The following is a 13,971-nucleotide window of genomic DNA, read 5'->3' as shown; positions in this document are numbered from 1 at the left end:
ATTTTAAATTAATTTTAAAAAAATTATTTCACAAGCGCGCTCTGAAGAATACAGAAGAAATGATAAAAAGTGTAAAATTGATGATTTTACTGAAAGATGGAAATAAGATCAATTTCTGATGTTGACTGCTTCAAGTTTCTTATAGTCTAGCTTTGTTTTCATATGACTTCCAGCAAAGTATGTTTGATTTTCTGCATTTTGCTTCTTTGTAGGAAGTGAATATTGAATTTGAAGCACATTCAATATCAGACAATGACTACAGTGGGATAAAGAAGTTACTTCAACAGGTACTTTGGTTTCTTGTTAGCTTGGACGATATTTCTGTTAAATAGTAGAGTCACACAGAGTCGTTGATTCATGTTATTTGTATGGGATCATAGTTTTACTGTGGTTCAGCTCACGAAGATTAAATACACCCACATTTTAATAAATGTGTCTACTAAACCACAGTTTCAAGAACTTTACCCAATGAACCGTAGGCCACAGTGTGTATAATCCTTCCTTCTTCATTGTGTTAGTTGCTGCCTGGAAAACCTCATTCAGTGTTAATCATCTTTTTGGAGAGCTTTTTATAAATTACAGCTCTAAATGTGTGTGTTCAGTGTGGCAGCTTCCAGTCTTCTGTTGGCTCTTTTCGTTCTTGTAAATTTAAGCTCAGCAACTGTTCAGATCGTACCAAACTCAATACACAAAATGCCAGCTTGTTAAAGAGTCAAGGAGCAAGCACTTTAAGAAGCTGCTTTTTGGTCTTTATGGTATCACATTGTAGGAATAAACAAACCCCACTAAATGGAAGTTAAAGAAGGTACACACCATTGCATAACAACTTAGAGAAATTTCTAATTTTATTTTCTACTGAGTGGCCTGCGATATAGTATGAGGTCTAAAACATCTTAATACTTGTTCTTTATTTTCCAGTTGTTTCTAAAAGCTCCTGTTAACACTGCTGAATTAACAGATATATTAATACAACAGAATCATATTGGAAGTATTATCAAGGTAAGATAGAAATCACTTATGTAAATTAGGCCCAATACCTTTTACTTTAAAATGAAATAACACATCTCCAGAAGCGGCTCCTGTCTTTAATGTTGTTTGTAATTTGCTTGCTTTCTTGCTTTGAGAATAATTGTTCTACGGGAGGTGAGATTTTCCATGTCTAGTTTCAGCCAAATGAGGAATTTGATTTACTCTTTCGATTGCTTTCTTTTCACATACAGAAGTCTCTTCAGTTTTCTTAATGAGTTTTGGTGTGGTAGAGTCATAACGCTGAAGTATCTCTGTGTTACATCTCAGTAAGAAATAGGACCTTATAATTTCCGTGCATTCTCAGGATATAGAGAAGTATACACCAAAAATACTCCCATGCAATTTCTTCTTGTGGTTTCCTCAGTAGTCTGCAGAATTCATTGGGTGTAGGAAAGGACCCTGAAGCAAGCCCTGAATTCCTTTTCCTGTGGCATTGGAGCACTCTGCAGAGACTCCTGAGTTACTGCTGGCCAAGGAAGCTGTTCAGTACTGTTCCGTATAGTGCTCAGGATTTCGTGGTGCTGTTACTTTCAAACCCAGACAAGCTGTGGCTGCAGGGCACAGTTAATGCCATGGTACCTGGTTGCATTGTGTCATTGCTATACTTTCTCGTCTTTTCTCGTGCCACCAGTTTTTCTGCCCAAGGTTAACGTAATACTTATGTTACAACTGCACGATCCCCTATTGCTTGGCCAAGTTTCTTACTATGGAGTGTTGTTGAGCTTTTTCTTACCCTTCTTATTAAAGCTCTATTCTATGTTCTTTTTTTAAGGCTTTGTAGGTTTATTCCTCTGCATTAGAAAGAAAAAAAAATGTTTTGCTTAAGGTAGTGTTATCCCTTATGCCAGTAAGCTGCATATTAAATATGAGCTATCAAATTTTAGTGCCTTTCAAAAGATCCTGCTGTAGAAGATGCATGACCTTGCTCTCTATAGCTGGCTCTAAATACACAGAGCCATTCCATGATGTGGCACTTCCATAACCATAACCAGAATTTGTAGGTTGTGTGTTGGTACAGATTACCTAGATGGTTGTCATCTGCAGAGCATCTTCTAGAAAGATGAACATTTTTTGCTGCTGGGAGTGGAAATAGGATGTCAAAATGAATTGTTGCTTTTTCTTTATTAAATAGCAAGCAGAGGTCCAGGAAGACAGCAGTGATGAAGATGACGACGATGATGAAGTCTTTGGTTTTATAAGCTTCTTAAACTTAACTGAAAGGAAGGTTGGTATTCATGATTAACTTCTAGGCTGTCCTAAGTGAGGCTTTCTTCTGCTTTTCTGCCTTGTATAGCAAGCCTAGACAGTTGGTTCAGTATTCTGAATTTCTTTTCTTTCTAGTCCTGCATAACTTGCTGAAGGTCAAACATAAAGCTAAGATTGGAATAGAGAATTAAAATTAGGTGTAACAAGTAGTTCCAGGGCAACTGGACTGTCATCCTCTCGTATTTCTTCACTTTCATCTTTTGCAGATTTCAGTTTTTTCTGCTGAAGGTACTGGTGTTGTAGCTCCTAGTTGCATTCCTATCAGTTAAGAACTGTTGCTTACCCTCAGCTTCAGGGTTGGTAAATAATTTCAGAGACATTGTACAGTGCTTTAGGGACCACTTAGGAAATCGTTGATAGACCTCTTGAATATTCTCTTGAGGTTCATTTTCAAGATGTGTGAATGTAAAGGAAATGTACGCTTTGATTCTAGGGTACACAATGTACTGAACAAATCAAGGAGCTGATTCTAAGCCGGTGTGAGAAAAATTGTGAACAGCATGTAGTTGAACAACTGGATAAGCTCCTAAAAGATGATACTAAGCCTGTGGGTTTCCTACTAAGTGAAAGATTCATTAATGTACCACCACAGATTGCTTTGCCCATGCACCAGCAGCTTCAGTAAGTTGTTTTTTTTTTCTTGATGTGATGTTGAACAGTACTTTTCCTTCATATCTCTTCAGAAATCTTATTTATATAGAACTGTGTTAAGAGAACTGATACTATAGGTATAAGTAAGACATGAACTGAAAAAAAAACGATTTTCATCTCATATGAGATGAAATTTCCTCTCCTCTGTGTTTTTTTAAATACTTTTTACATCCTCAGGCTTTTCAAACAATACATTTAAGATGGTATCGCAGCACATATTTTTAAGAGATTTCATCTAAAGAAATAGCTGTGTGTGTATTATAGTATGTCTTTGTATTGCAGATTATTTTCATGTTGATCTAGGAAAATTTTAAAATTGTAACTTTGCTAATATAGAGCAACATGGATATTTCTGATCTTGTGTTAACATCTGGCTCTGGAACGGAAGTTTTGGATTGAGGGACAGTCTTAGAAGGTGGATAAGTTCTGGCCCATGAAAACCATATGCAGTATTTTGATTAGTTTCGGATAAATGAGTGAAGCAGGTTAGGTGATGGTTGATCTTTTCTGAATTCTTGTATTTACACCATAGATTGGGTGACAGTAAGTAAATAAATCAGCTGTGATACGATGGCATATTGTTTTAATGCCACATTGAGAACCAGGAAATCATGTTGGTTAAGGAACTCTAGTAATTGAACGAAGATGTGTTGTTTTTGTTGTTTTTTTTTTTCCCCTCTCTGTGAGGTGAGATTAGAAGTCAGATTAGGTTGGCTGCTGTTAGGCTCGTTCAAACAGTAACATAGCCCTTCAAGGAATTACTACTTTTATATGAAAGAAAACATGTAGATAGGGTTAGTCAGTAAGGTTTTTAAATTAAAAAACGAGGTACTCGAGGGCTTGATCTTGAGGTTTACTGCTAGGACTGCACTTGTCACAACTCAAATTCAGATCCGTCTCTTTGTCTTAACGGTTTTAGAGCATTGCAGTGATAATGTGTAACACAAGGGTGGGCAAGAGTATCTTCTGGCTGTTAGAGCTCCTCGTGGAAGTGATAAAGTGATGTATTTCAAGGAGAGCTGCACTTCAAATCCTTTTAAATACTTTCTTTGCCGTGAACAATATTCTGGAAAAAAGATATGTTGGCAGAGGGAGGTGAAAAGACATCCTTATTTTTATTGATTTAAAGTGCAAATAGTGTGTTAAGTACTAGGAATGCATATACATTTTTTTTTTTCTGAGGCACCAGTAAAAGAATAGGATGCAGTACAAATATACTTTCTATTCTAATACATCATAAGTTTTACTTTTACACTGCTGAAGGTTTAAATTGTGTGTGTAAACATTTATTTTTAACTTGCACCTCTAAACATTAATTTATCTTTAGGAAAGAGTTGACGGAAGCACAGAGAACAAACAAACCATGTGGAAAGTGCCACTATTACATTCTTATCAGCAAGACCTTTACAGAAGCTGCAAAGAGCAATTCTAAGAAGAGAGAAGGGAAGAGAAATCAGCAAAAGGAGGAATTAATGTTTGCAAACGCAGAGGAAGAATTCTTTTATGAGGTAACATACTCGATTCAATTAGTTCAAAATATTTATTTTTTCTTTACAACAGCTACAAAAAGGTGTACCACCATAAATTCGAGGGATATTTTTACAAAGATACGGTTACGTATTTCTCCATAATAAACAACCCCAGTTCCCTCAGCAACTCTTCATGTCTTCTGTTTTCTAGTCTCTTCACCAGTTTCATTGCTCTCCTCTGAACATGTTCCAGTAACTCATACTATTCTTCTTGTAGTGAGGGGCCCAAAACTGAACAAATTGCTTGAGGAGCAGTCTCACCAGTGCTGAGTACAGCGGGACAAGCACTCCCTCAGTCCTGGGCACTGTATTTTCGATGCAGGCCAGGTTGCTGTTGGCCTTCTTGGCTACGTGGGCACGCTGCTGGCTCACGTTCAGCTGGCAGTTGACAAGCACCCATAAGTCCAAACTATTGATTAACCCTCTGCACTGGCATGAATTTACTAATGTGATTTGTATCAGGCCACAATTAGCATGATGGTAAGAATGCTGTTGCCTAGGTACTGCCTGTGGCAGCATTACTACCTGATACCAGAGCTGTGAGGTTGATGAAAAAAATGTGAAGGATACCTGCAATAGGCAGAGGCTTCAAGGGAAATATCAAGTGTTATTTTCTGTGTGTCTTGGCCTCAGAGAATTAACTCCATCTCTTTACTTATGTAGCGATGTTGAAGAGCCTTAACTGAACGTAATAATTGTCAGACTTGTGAATGAAATGTCCACGTTTTGAGGATGAATGAATAAATGGTAATGAATCTGGGCATTGAATTTAACAGCGTGTCCCAGGACTTCTGAGTGTTCCTTGCAACAATTTGTTACTCATTTTTAGTTTGGGGATTGGTGGAGTTCTTGTCTTTAATCTGAATAATAGCAAATGCAGAAGACTTGCTAAACTGCTGACTGGAGAAGACCGGCTGTGAGCTTGTGAATTGCTGGTTGAGCAGGTTAGCTTTGTCAGAGGGATTTAAGCTAACGTGATCTACATAACAAGTGGTGTTTGAGAGCAGCAGCTCGAACAACAGGTAGTAGCTTGCAGGGTGCTCTAACTTAATCATGTGTCACAGCTTTAAACACTTAAAAGAATAAAGTTTCCAAAAAAAAAACCGCAGAGTATTCTGTTGTTGGACTTTCAATCAGAACCTTCAGTACATGGTAACACTTAAAAACACAGATCTCATTTCCTTTTCTTCTAATGTAGTTAGACCAGTGTCAGAGAAACAGCTGTTGAGGCTTTGTTTAGATATAGTAATGCAATTAAATATATTTCTCTGAGAATTCTTTCCAAGAAACTTAACAGATGCAAAGCTCTGCAGTTGTGTTGTTGGTATTGTGTGCAAAGCTGATGTGTCGATTTCCTTTTGGATGCTTGTTATTTTCAAAGACTCCTCAGAATATGGCCTTTGAAGATGAAAACAAGTAGACATCACTTCCCTTTTCTATTATACTCAGAACAAGTATATTAATATTAAGTGTAAAAATACTGAGATGAAAATATTACTTCTAATTTCCCAAGGCAGGCTGCCTACACAATTCTGGTCACAAGCGAAATCAAGAAAGGCAAGGATGCAGGAAATTAAATTAAAAACGTAATTTGAAACGCATAGAAACTTTCAGTGGTTTTTTTTTTTTCTTTTTCCTAAGCTTTAAAAATGTTATTCTATAATGTTATTGTTTTGTGAAGAGCCCATTGTTTCTTCATTTCTGGCAGTGCCTACAGGATAAAGTCCTTGCACATGCATCATGGTTAATGGCACAAGTTCCTTGTGTAATCATTCATGACGTTCCTCTCTGCAGAGGCTATGATATGGCTATGATTATATTCCTTGGGAAGAAGAAAAATGTAACCGGGCACATTCTTGGATAATTATAGGGAGTACTGCTGTAGCCTCTGTGCAGCAACAAGTTTAGGGTTTTCTTTTTGTGTTTGTCACAGCAGCTTTACCAACCGAAAATGAACTCTGTGTAAACATGCTATTAAAAAAATGAAGGGGAGAAGCCTGTGATGCCCATGCGTCTACCAGGTGTTACATTCTCAAAGACCTATTTTGTGTTTGTTTTTAAGTTATTTAGAGAAGCGTTTTAAAGACTAATTGTACGTTTTTATCTAAATTGTAATAATTTTCAACTCAAGTGGGTAGACTCAAACTGAACTTACTTTTCTTTGTAAGTCTTTCTAGCATTTTTAACAAAATAATTTAACACATTCTGAAGTATACTAGAATCCTTCTAATACTAGAATTCCTTCCTAATCCTTCAAGATTAGTCTCTGAACTTAAGAATATATATGTGCTGAATAAATTAGTGTTGGAGTGTATATCCTCCCCAGTCACACAACGTTAATTAGATTTCCATAAAATGGTATTAAATGCAGTGAGGCAGATACTTAGAGCTGAATAAAACAGAGAGATGCCTTCTTGCACTTGTCAGTTCCTTGGCTGTGCTTTATTCTGGTCCTTAAAATGTTATTGAGGGAGCAGAAGAAAAACTGTATTACAAACAGACTTGGAGTTGATTAAAAGTTTAGATTAAAACAATTGCTCAAATCGTTTGTTCTTTAGCAAAGCCACTCAATTAATTTGATGGTTCTTCCAGTCTTCCCAAATTGAATTTACAGCCTTGAGGTACAGTTAGTAAATAGCCAAACTACAGGGAGACTGGAACTTAACTTTCCCTGCAAGGGTAGATGTTAGATTAGTTTTTCTCCTTAGGAGTTCAGTTCATACTTCATAAACTGGCTCATGTGACTACTAGAAATGCTTGTTAAGTAAATTTTTTCCTGTCCATCAGGCCTTCCACATGTTGCCTGCCCCAAACAATCCCCTTTCATGTGGGCTCCATTCTGCCTGCAGTCTCTTACTGTTCCTCTCCTCTGGGTTTTGGCTGATCTGCTAATTCTCAAGATTACACAGCTAGTGGTTTGCTCTTGTTCCAGGGTTGAAGGTCTAGTATTATTAACCAATAATATTGTTGACCATGTCTATTGCATCTAATATTAGGCACAATGGCTTCTAAGGGTCCACATTTCTTGATGCAATAATATGAAAGGAGATGCTGTTTTAAAACCATGTAAAATGAGTCACAGTAAGCAAATGAAGGGGTGTTAGTTTTTCCTTTTTGTTTTTTATTCTGATGCTACCAAAATGTAATGATGGCAGTCATTTTAGAGTTTAATATGAGTTGTAAAATAAGGTGAAAAGCAAATAGTTTAATGCACTTAATAGTGGATTCTGTTGTAGGTTGTGTTGGTGGACTTTCAACAGGGAAGAAAATAACTTTTTCTTCTTAACAAGCATGTGCATGATAGGATCATTAATTTTACTTTGTTTAGGTGATGTATTATCTTCAGGCTAATCAAAACACTTAATCCTAATGCATTTATTTCTGTTGCTTAGAAAGCTCTTCTGAAGTTCAACTATTCTGTGCAAGAGGAAAGTGACACCTGTTTGGGCGGCAGATGGTCCTTTGATGATGTACCGATGAAACCTTTGCGGACTGTTATGGTAGTTCCAGCTGATGGAATTAGTGCAATTATGGATAAACTCAAAGACTATCTCTCTCCATGAACTTTCCTATAAAGTTTTTTTTTATAAATCAGACATGCAAAACTTTATGTTTTTCAGAAGATTACTATGGAGTTAACGGTTTTGTACTACTGAAATGCTTCCTCTCTACACTTAAAAGACAAGTAGTTGGTACAACTAAAAATACCCATCAAATTAATATTTCACAATATTGTATCTTACTATACTTTGGTATCATCATTAAGCAGTCAATAAAAGTCCAGTGTTACAAAAAAAAACCTGAAGAACTTCTCAAAATGTTTTTAACCAGATCTAAGTCATATATTACGATGGAACAAAACAATGTGTGCAACTCCTTTTGTTAACAAAAGTGCTTCTATATGTTTTCTTCTGGTAAATACATTTATGCTAGAAGTTCAAAATAACTACATGAGTTAAGATGGAGATGTATAGTACATATACTGTTTTATTTATATTGATCTAATATATGATAGTCTAAAATCATTGAATAATGCATCTTTGTTCCGTGGGAGCTTGGTGATATTTTTCATTTTCTTTGTTGTCATTGTTCGTTTTCTGTTCCTCCTTCATGGCTGAAACAGGTGACAAGTGATTGATCGCTTCCTGCAGAATATCCTTACTTTCACTAGGAGGAAGATTGCTAAAATAGTACTGAGGTGTCAGCTTCACGAACCTGTTGAAGAAATAAGACAAAACTAGTATTATTTAATTGAATTTTGAAGTGTTTGGATAGCTATTTTCAGACTTATACAAGAGACTATCAATACGCTGATGCATACAGCTACAAAACTGGTATTTAAACTCAAAAACAAAGCTGTCTGCAAGATGTAGTAGTGATTTGTGCTTTCAGTAGGCTTGCTGGACTTAATATCCTCTGCCTATGCATCAGGTGATTTTGGTTCATTGTGGTTCAGTTCTCAGTACTGCAGATTGCATTAAATAGTAATTTCTCAGGATTTTGAACATACTTTTTGTTCAATAAGAGTAGGAGAAGACTTTCTTACAACCACTGGAAATAAAAGAGAGGACAGTGAAATGCTTATTCTCCAGTACAAAGAGCGTTTTGCAGAGAAGAGGCTGTAGTCTTTTCTTGAATTCATAAACAGTTGGTATGGAATGATTTAGTTGGCTGGGTACATAAAACATGTCAAGAAAAAGATTTGCTGGAAAATAGCTTTTCAGGAAACAAATAATTTTCCTGCTAGATTAATCTATAAGTACACAGTGTCAACTTTTCCTTGATTTTTTTTTCCATATATATTACCTTGTAAGAGCTTTTGCATCTTGTAAGGTGTTTTTTCAGTGGATGAATTGATAACAGTTACAGTGGCAGACACTGAGGCTCACTCAGTGCCTGAATCAGTTATGAGACAAAGGATTTCTCAGCTGAACTAGAAGATAGCTACTTTTATGAAAACAAAAAAGGAAAAGACACTAGTTGATTTGTTCTGCAAGCATTGCTCTCAATATACATGTACATCCTGACCCTGTTTATGACTTAAGTTTTGTTTTTTTGTGGTAGAGACCCGAGTGAAGAAGTGGTGTCACCATTGTTAACTTACAGATCAGGGGATATCTCAGAGACGACTCTGATGAAATTGTCTTCTGATATACTGAACTCATGGAACAAAACCCACTCAGGAATTCTTCTGGTGTTGTAATATGATGAGAAAGGATGAAGCTGGGCTACTTGCCTGTGTGCTAACATTAAGTAGTTACCTGAGCCATCTACGTCACGAGCAATCTAAAAAAGCAAAGAGTTATCCATTACTTAATTGAATGTACAAGACGCATAGATCAGTGTTTCCCTATTATATTCAATCCAGACATTAAAATTGTTTCCAGATATTTGCATGGGGAGAACATAAACCTATTCCCAAATTTCTGGGGGAAAGCTAGGGACTGAATACTGTGAAATGGGGTTTACTGTTAAGGAGAATGTTGATTTGAAAGGAAACCATCTGCAACAAATACGGACAGGCTTATACAGTAAATGTATGAACTGGGTGGTGGGCTTTGAAGGGTCTATGCACAAACAGATGTATTCTTAAAAAATTGGAAGACTTTAAAAAACAATGTGTGTGGGGCACTTGAAGTAATAACTTATCTGGAGGAATCATTCTTGTATTTTTGGGTAGAGCACAGTGATGTACAGGAAAGCATGCTGTCAAGTGGAAATAAAGCATTAATCTTATTTATGTGCACAATTAGAGTTACCTCATTTGCTTGAGATGAAGAAAGCTGTTTATTATGTATACCTAAACATTCGACAAGTGTATTTCAGTGTATTTCCACAAAAAAACATCTTCAAAAAGGAAATAATATCTGAGAAAACATTACAAGTTAGAGCTTTTTGAGGTGAAAAAGTTCTTTTGAGTGAAAGGCATGTTGACAGCGTTCTTTTTGCAGCGAAGTATGTGGACTTCATGCTGTGATAGCTGAACACCAGGGAGAAGATTGGAATCAGCTAAAGTGTTTGTCTGATACGGTGTAGGAAAAGGGGCTTTTACCCTTTCTGATGATCAAAAGATTTCATTACCTAACTGAATTTCTCTGAAAGAATTCTACGTAAGTTAACAACACAGTAAGATAAAACCACGGTATTTTTCCTTACATGCATAAAGTAACCAGATAAGAGAGCTTTCTTAATGTTTAGTGTATTTTCTTGTGATCCAAAGTCCGGTTCTGAAATGGGAAGTTCAATACGCTTCATAATCTCTACTAGTTCGGCTCTGATAATTTCTGCCATCCTCAGTGCAGAACAGCTTAGAAAATAATCACGACACCATTTTTCATTACTGTAGTCTGTGGAGGGAAAAACAGTATTTTGGCTTAAAGCACAGTCTTACTGATAGGTACTATTTGCAGAGATACTGCTCTGTAAAATGCTCTGACTGGTACAATAGATTAAACACAATTTAGAGCAAGTAGCTGTGTCAGAGCTGTCCGAAATTCTGCTATCAAGAGCCATATGGACAGCTTAGGCTCACTGATCTTGTCTGTAAAGCGAGTGGGCAATACTTGATATCTTCACGTAATTTTATCAAATTTTAGCTATTTTTTAATCAAAATATTAGACGTCCCTTACTTGGTACGTAAAAGGTAATAGCTTCAAATAGAATGACTGGCAACTCTATTTCCTGACTTTCTGGATTCAGGCTGGGACCCAGAAGTGAAATCATGTTTGTGGAGCTGGTGATATCGTGCGCTGTTAAAGGACAGTTTCTCTTGGACCTTTCCAACGTTCAGCATTACTGAACGTGAAACAATCCTGCGTTAGGACATCCTGCTGTCCTGTATTAGAAAGTGGAACTGCTGTTCTGGCATGTCTCCTGTCAGCAGAGAAGCTTCTTTCACCTGAAGAGTCCCTGAAAGTCCTTTTGTCTGCTGTATGGTTCCCTGGCTTTCATTTGGCTTCCCGTAAATGTCGTGAAAGTTACAACTTCCAATTTCTTCCCTTAAACCTTCCTTTTACTCTGACAACCACCTTAGCAATTGCTGGGCTGCTGGGAAATCAAGTCCCTCCTCAGCTGGGTTCGTGTCATTTCACATCTGAAACCTGGGTTTTGTGCTCTTATAGCAGGAAGCATCTTTCTGTTTTTCTACAATGTCACTTCAAATGACGATTGTAAAAGTGCTAATGTTGGGTGAGTGCTATTGTTGGGTGAGTTGTGCTGTCCTAGGTCACTTCTAATTAGTTAATAGACAAAAGTTTGTTAGCAAAGGCTGCCATCTTAGGTTTCTCCTCTCCCTGCAAATTAGCAATTCTAGAAAAAATTCAAAAAGGGTTTATGAACCTAATACCAACAATGACTGTTCCTTAAAAAAAAAAAAAAAAAAAAAGGCTTTATTTGGTCTGACATGGGTACACTTACATTGGCTTGTGGAGTTTGCAGCCGCTTCCCTGAAGGCATTGAAGACATTGATAAGAGTGAAGTGATCTCCTGCAGGGTGTGAGAATTTTCTCCAGCAAGTAAGAGCAATCTCTTCTGTTTCAGGAGGCGTGTGTAAGAAGCAATTAGGAGCTTAGGAAAAAAACAAAAATAAAATCAAGCTGATAGTTATTAAGATGCTTAGATACATGCACAAACCAGGCACTCTAGTCAATAACTCCACCTGTATTTCTGCTTTGTTTTTATTTTTCTCAGTTTCCTGTAATCTTCAATGTTGGGTTGCTGCTGAAGAACTGAGTCTATTAAGATTTCAACAGCGGCTCTTGCAAAAGGGCTAAGTTTGTGTCACATCCATGAAAAAAGTCCTCCTGTTAACGACCTCCTGTAATCTAAATGTTCTGGCTACAGACTTCACAAGCGCAGTGCTCGGGGCCAGCTGGTTTGTGTCACAATGCTACGTAGGAGCAGAGTGATCCACCAGGACAGGATGGGACGAGCACTTTAAGTTACGTTCATTTCATAAATTATTATATTGGAAGTGGAGAAACAAGATCACAAAGTAATTATTTGTAGGTCAACAGTTCAATATTGTCTATAATTAGAAATTTCCCCTAATTTACTTCTCCACTCTGTAATGAATGTGCATGAATGTAATGAGATAAGAAGGTGCATTTGGAAGGAATGTTCTGTGCATGCTCTGACAAAAGGCTGGAAGCTAACGGGGCATCTGAAACACAGAATTGGAGTGCTACTTACAAATTTGGTACTTGTCTTTCGTTGCATGCTCAAAATCAGGACTTAAGCAGCCAAAGACACTCATTTACTTGAAAAAGCAGGATGTGAACAATACAAGTTTGCCTTTGGATTGCCCCCGTGAACAGACTTTGAAAAAGTCGACGTGTTTTTGGCAGGTGGCCCAAGCCATGCAGTAAGACCCGAATTAGGAGTACCTGTTACCATGGCTGCAATGGTGAGCATTTCATCAACGCACTCGAATTCACAGGAAGCCAGAATCGACTTTGACAGTTGTGGATCCAGGGGAAATTCTGACATAATGATTCCAAATTCGGAAAGGTTTCCGTCGTTATCCAGTGCCGCTAGGTAATCGAGATCTTCCAAAGCCTGCATCAGGCTTTCAGGAGCTAACAAAAAGGAAAAATACTTCAAATTCCTGAGAATGGCTGCATGTAAATGAATGTCTGAATTCTCATTGCAATACTTCTGTTGTATGTTTTCTATGTGAAAATGATAGAAGTCAGCTTCCATTATTTGACGATGAGTAAGAAGCAGTAGTAGTAAATGAGATGAACTGAAGGCTGAGAACATTCAGGAGGAAATTTAAGGAGGAAAATAAGGGGTAACAACTGTAAGGCTGAAAATAACCATTGATCCTTATTCTATAAGAACAGTTTTTGTTAAAAGTCAAGACAATGCTGACTACAGTATTAAAAATAACAGAAATTACTCAAAGAATACTTATTTCTTTTGTGTGTATACTCTTTAGTGGTTGGTGGTCAAGTAACAACAGCTCTAAGAAGGATAACCATGAAACCAGGGTCAGGGGAGAAGACAAGCATTTACAGGAGTTGTACATGTCTTACCAATCCTGCAGGTATATGGAGTATTTGCTTTTATTTTTTTTTTCTCTTTACGGAATTTCTCACGATGCCAGAAGAATAATGGGAACATAGTAAAAGAAAATGTCTCCCTAGCAAATGGCTGTACTTTCTCACTGTTCACACGAAATGAAATGTTCAATTTTGCCTTACTGTAGGTTATAACTTCCTTATAACCTGTATGAGAAGCGAGAGCAGCGAGGCAGAAAAAATGATGAGTGAGTATAGGAAAATAATTAGGTAGGCTGAGAGACTACTTGGGGGAGAAAAAGAGAAAAATGTAGCAAATAAATGGGTGAATTCGGGCCGCATAGGGTGAGAAGGGAGCACGTGTATGAGATGGACTCAAACAGAGGCAAACATGAGGGAGATCATGAGCTAGAGCTGAATATTTAAGGTGCAAGTCTGAACAGTGACAGCAGGAGAACAAGGACCAAAGTGATGG

The 13,971-nt window shown here is 37.2% G+C and overlaps 2 protein-coding genes across 2 annotated transcripts in view; one reads left to right on the top strand and one right to left on the bottom strand.

The window, feature by feature from the left end:
* Positions 1 to 10,215, top strand: part of BCCIP (BRCA2 and CDKN1A interacting protein) — a 12,062-nt gene extending 1,847 nt beyond the window's left edge. Inside the window, exons 2-7 of the mRNA XM_048075292.2 lie at positions 213 to 287; positions 919 to 999; positions 2,162 to 2,254; positions 2,729 to 2,916; positions 4,274 to 4,454; positions 7,868 to 10,215. Coding sequence (XP_047931249.1) covers positions 213 to 287; positions 919 to 999; positions 2,162 to 2,254; positions 2,729 to 2,916; positions 4,274 to 4,454; positions 7,868 to 8,038 — 789 coding nt within the window. The 3' untranslated portion in view covers positions 8,039 to 10,215. The remainder of the gene's footprint in view (positions 1 to 212; positions 288 to 918; positions 1,000 to 2,161; positions 2,255 to 2,728; positions 2,917 to 4,273; positions 4,455 to 7,867) is intronic.
* Positions 8,498 to 13,971, bottom strand: part of DHX32 (DEAH-box helicase 32 (putative)) — a 23,940-nt gene continuing 18,466 nt past the window's right edge. Inside the window, exons 7-11 of the mRNA XM_013185838.3 lie at positions 12,861 to 13,052; positions 11,893 to 12,042; positions 10,632 to 10,822; positions 9,580 to 9,761; positions 8,498 to 8,690 (exon numbers count right to left, since the gene is read on the bottom strand). Coding sequence (XP_013041292.3) covers positions 8,498 to 8,690; positions 9,580 to 9,761; positions 10,632 to 10,822; positions 11,893 to 12,042; positions 12,861 to 13,052 — 908 coding nt within the window. The remainder of the gene's footprint in view (positions 8,691 to 9,579; positions 9,762 to 10,631; positions 10,823 to 11,892; positions 12,043 to 12,860; positions 13,053 to 13,971) is intronic.

The sequence above is a fragment of the Anser cygnoides genome, chromosome 7, assembly GCF_040182565.1.
Source record: "Anser cygnoides isolate HZ-2024a breed goose chromosome 7, Taihu_goose_T2T_genome, whole genome shotgun sequence".
Taxonomy (NCBI): Eukaryota; Metazoa; Chordata; class Aves; order Anseriformes; family Anatidae; genus Anser; species Anser cygnoides.
The sequence above is the reverse complement of the archived record's forward strand: the minus strand, read 5'-3'. Positions and strand labels throughout refer to the sequence as shown.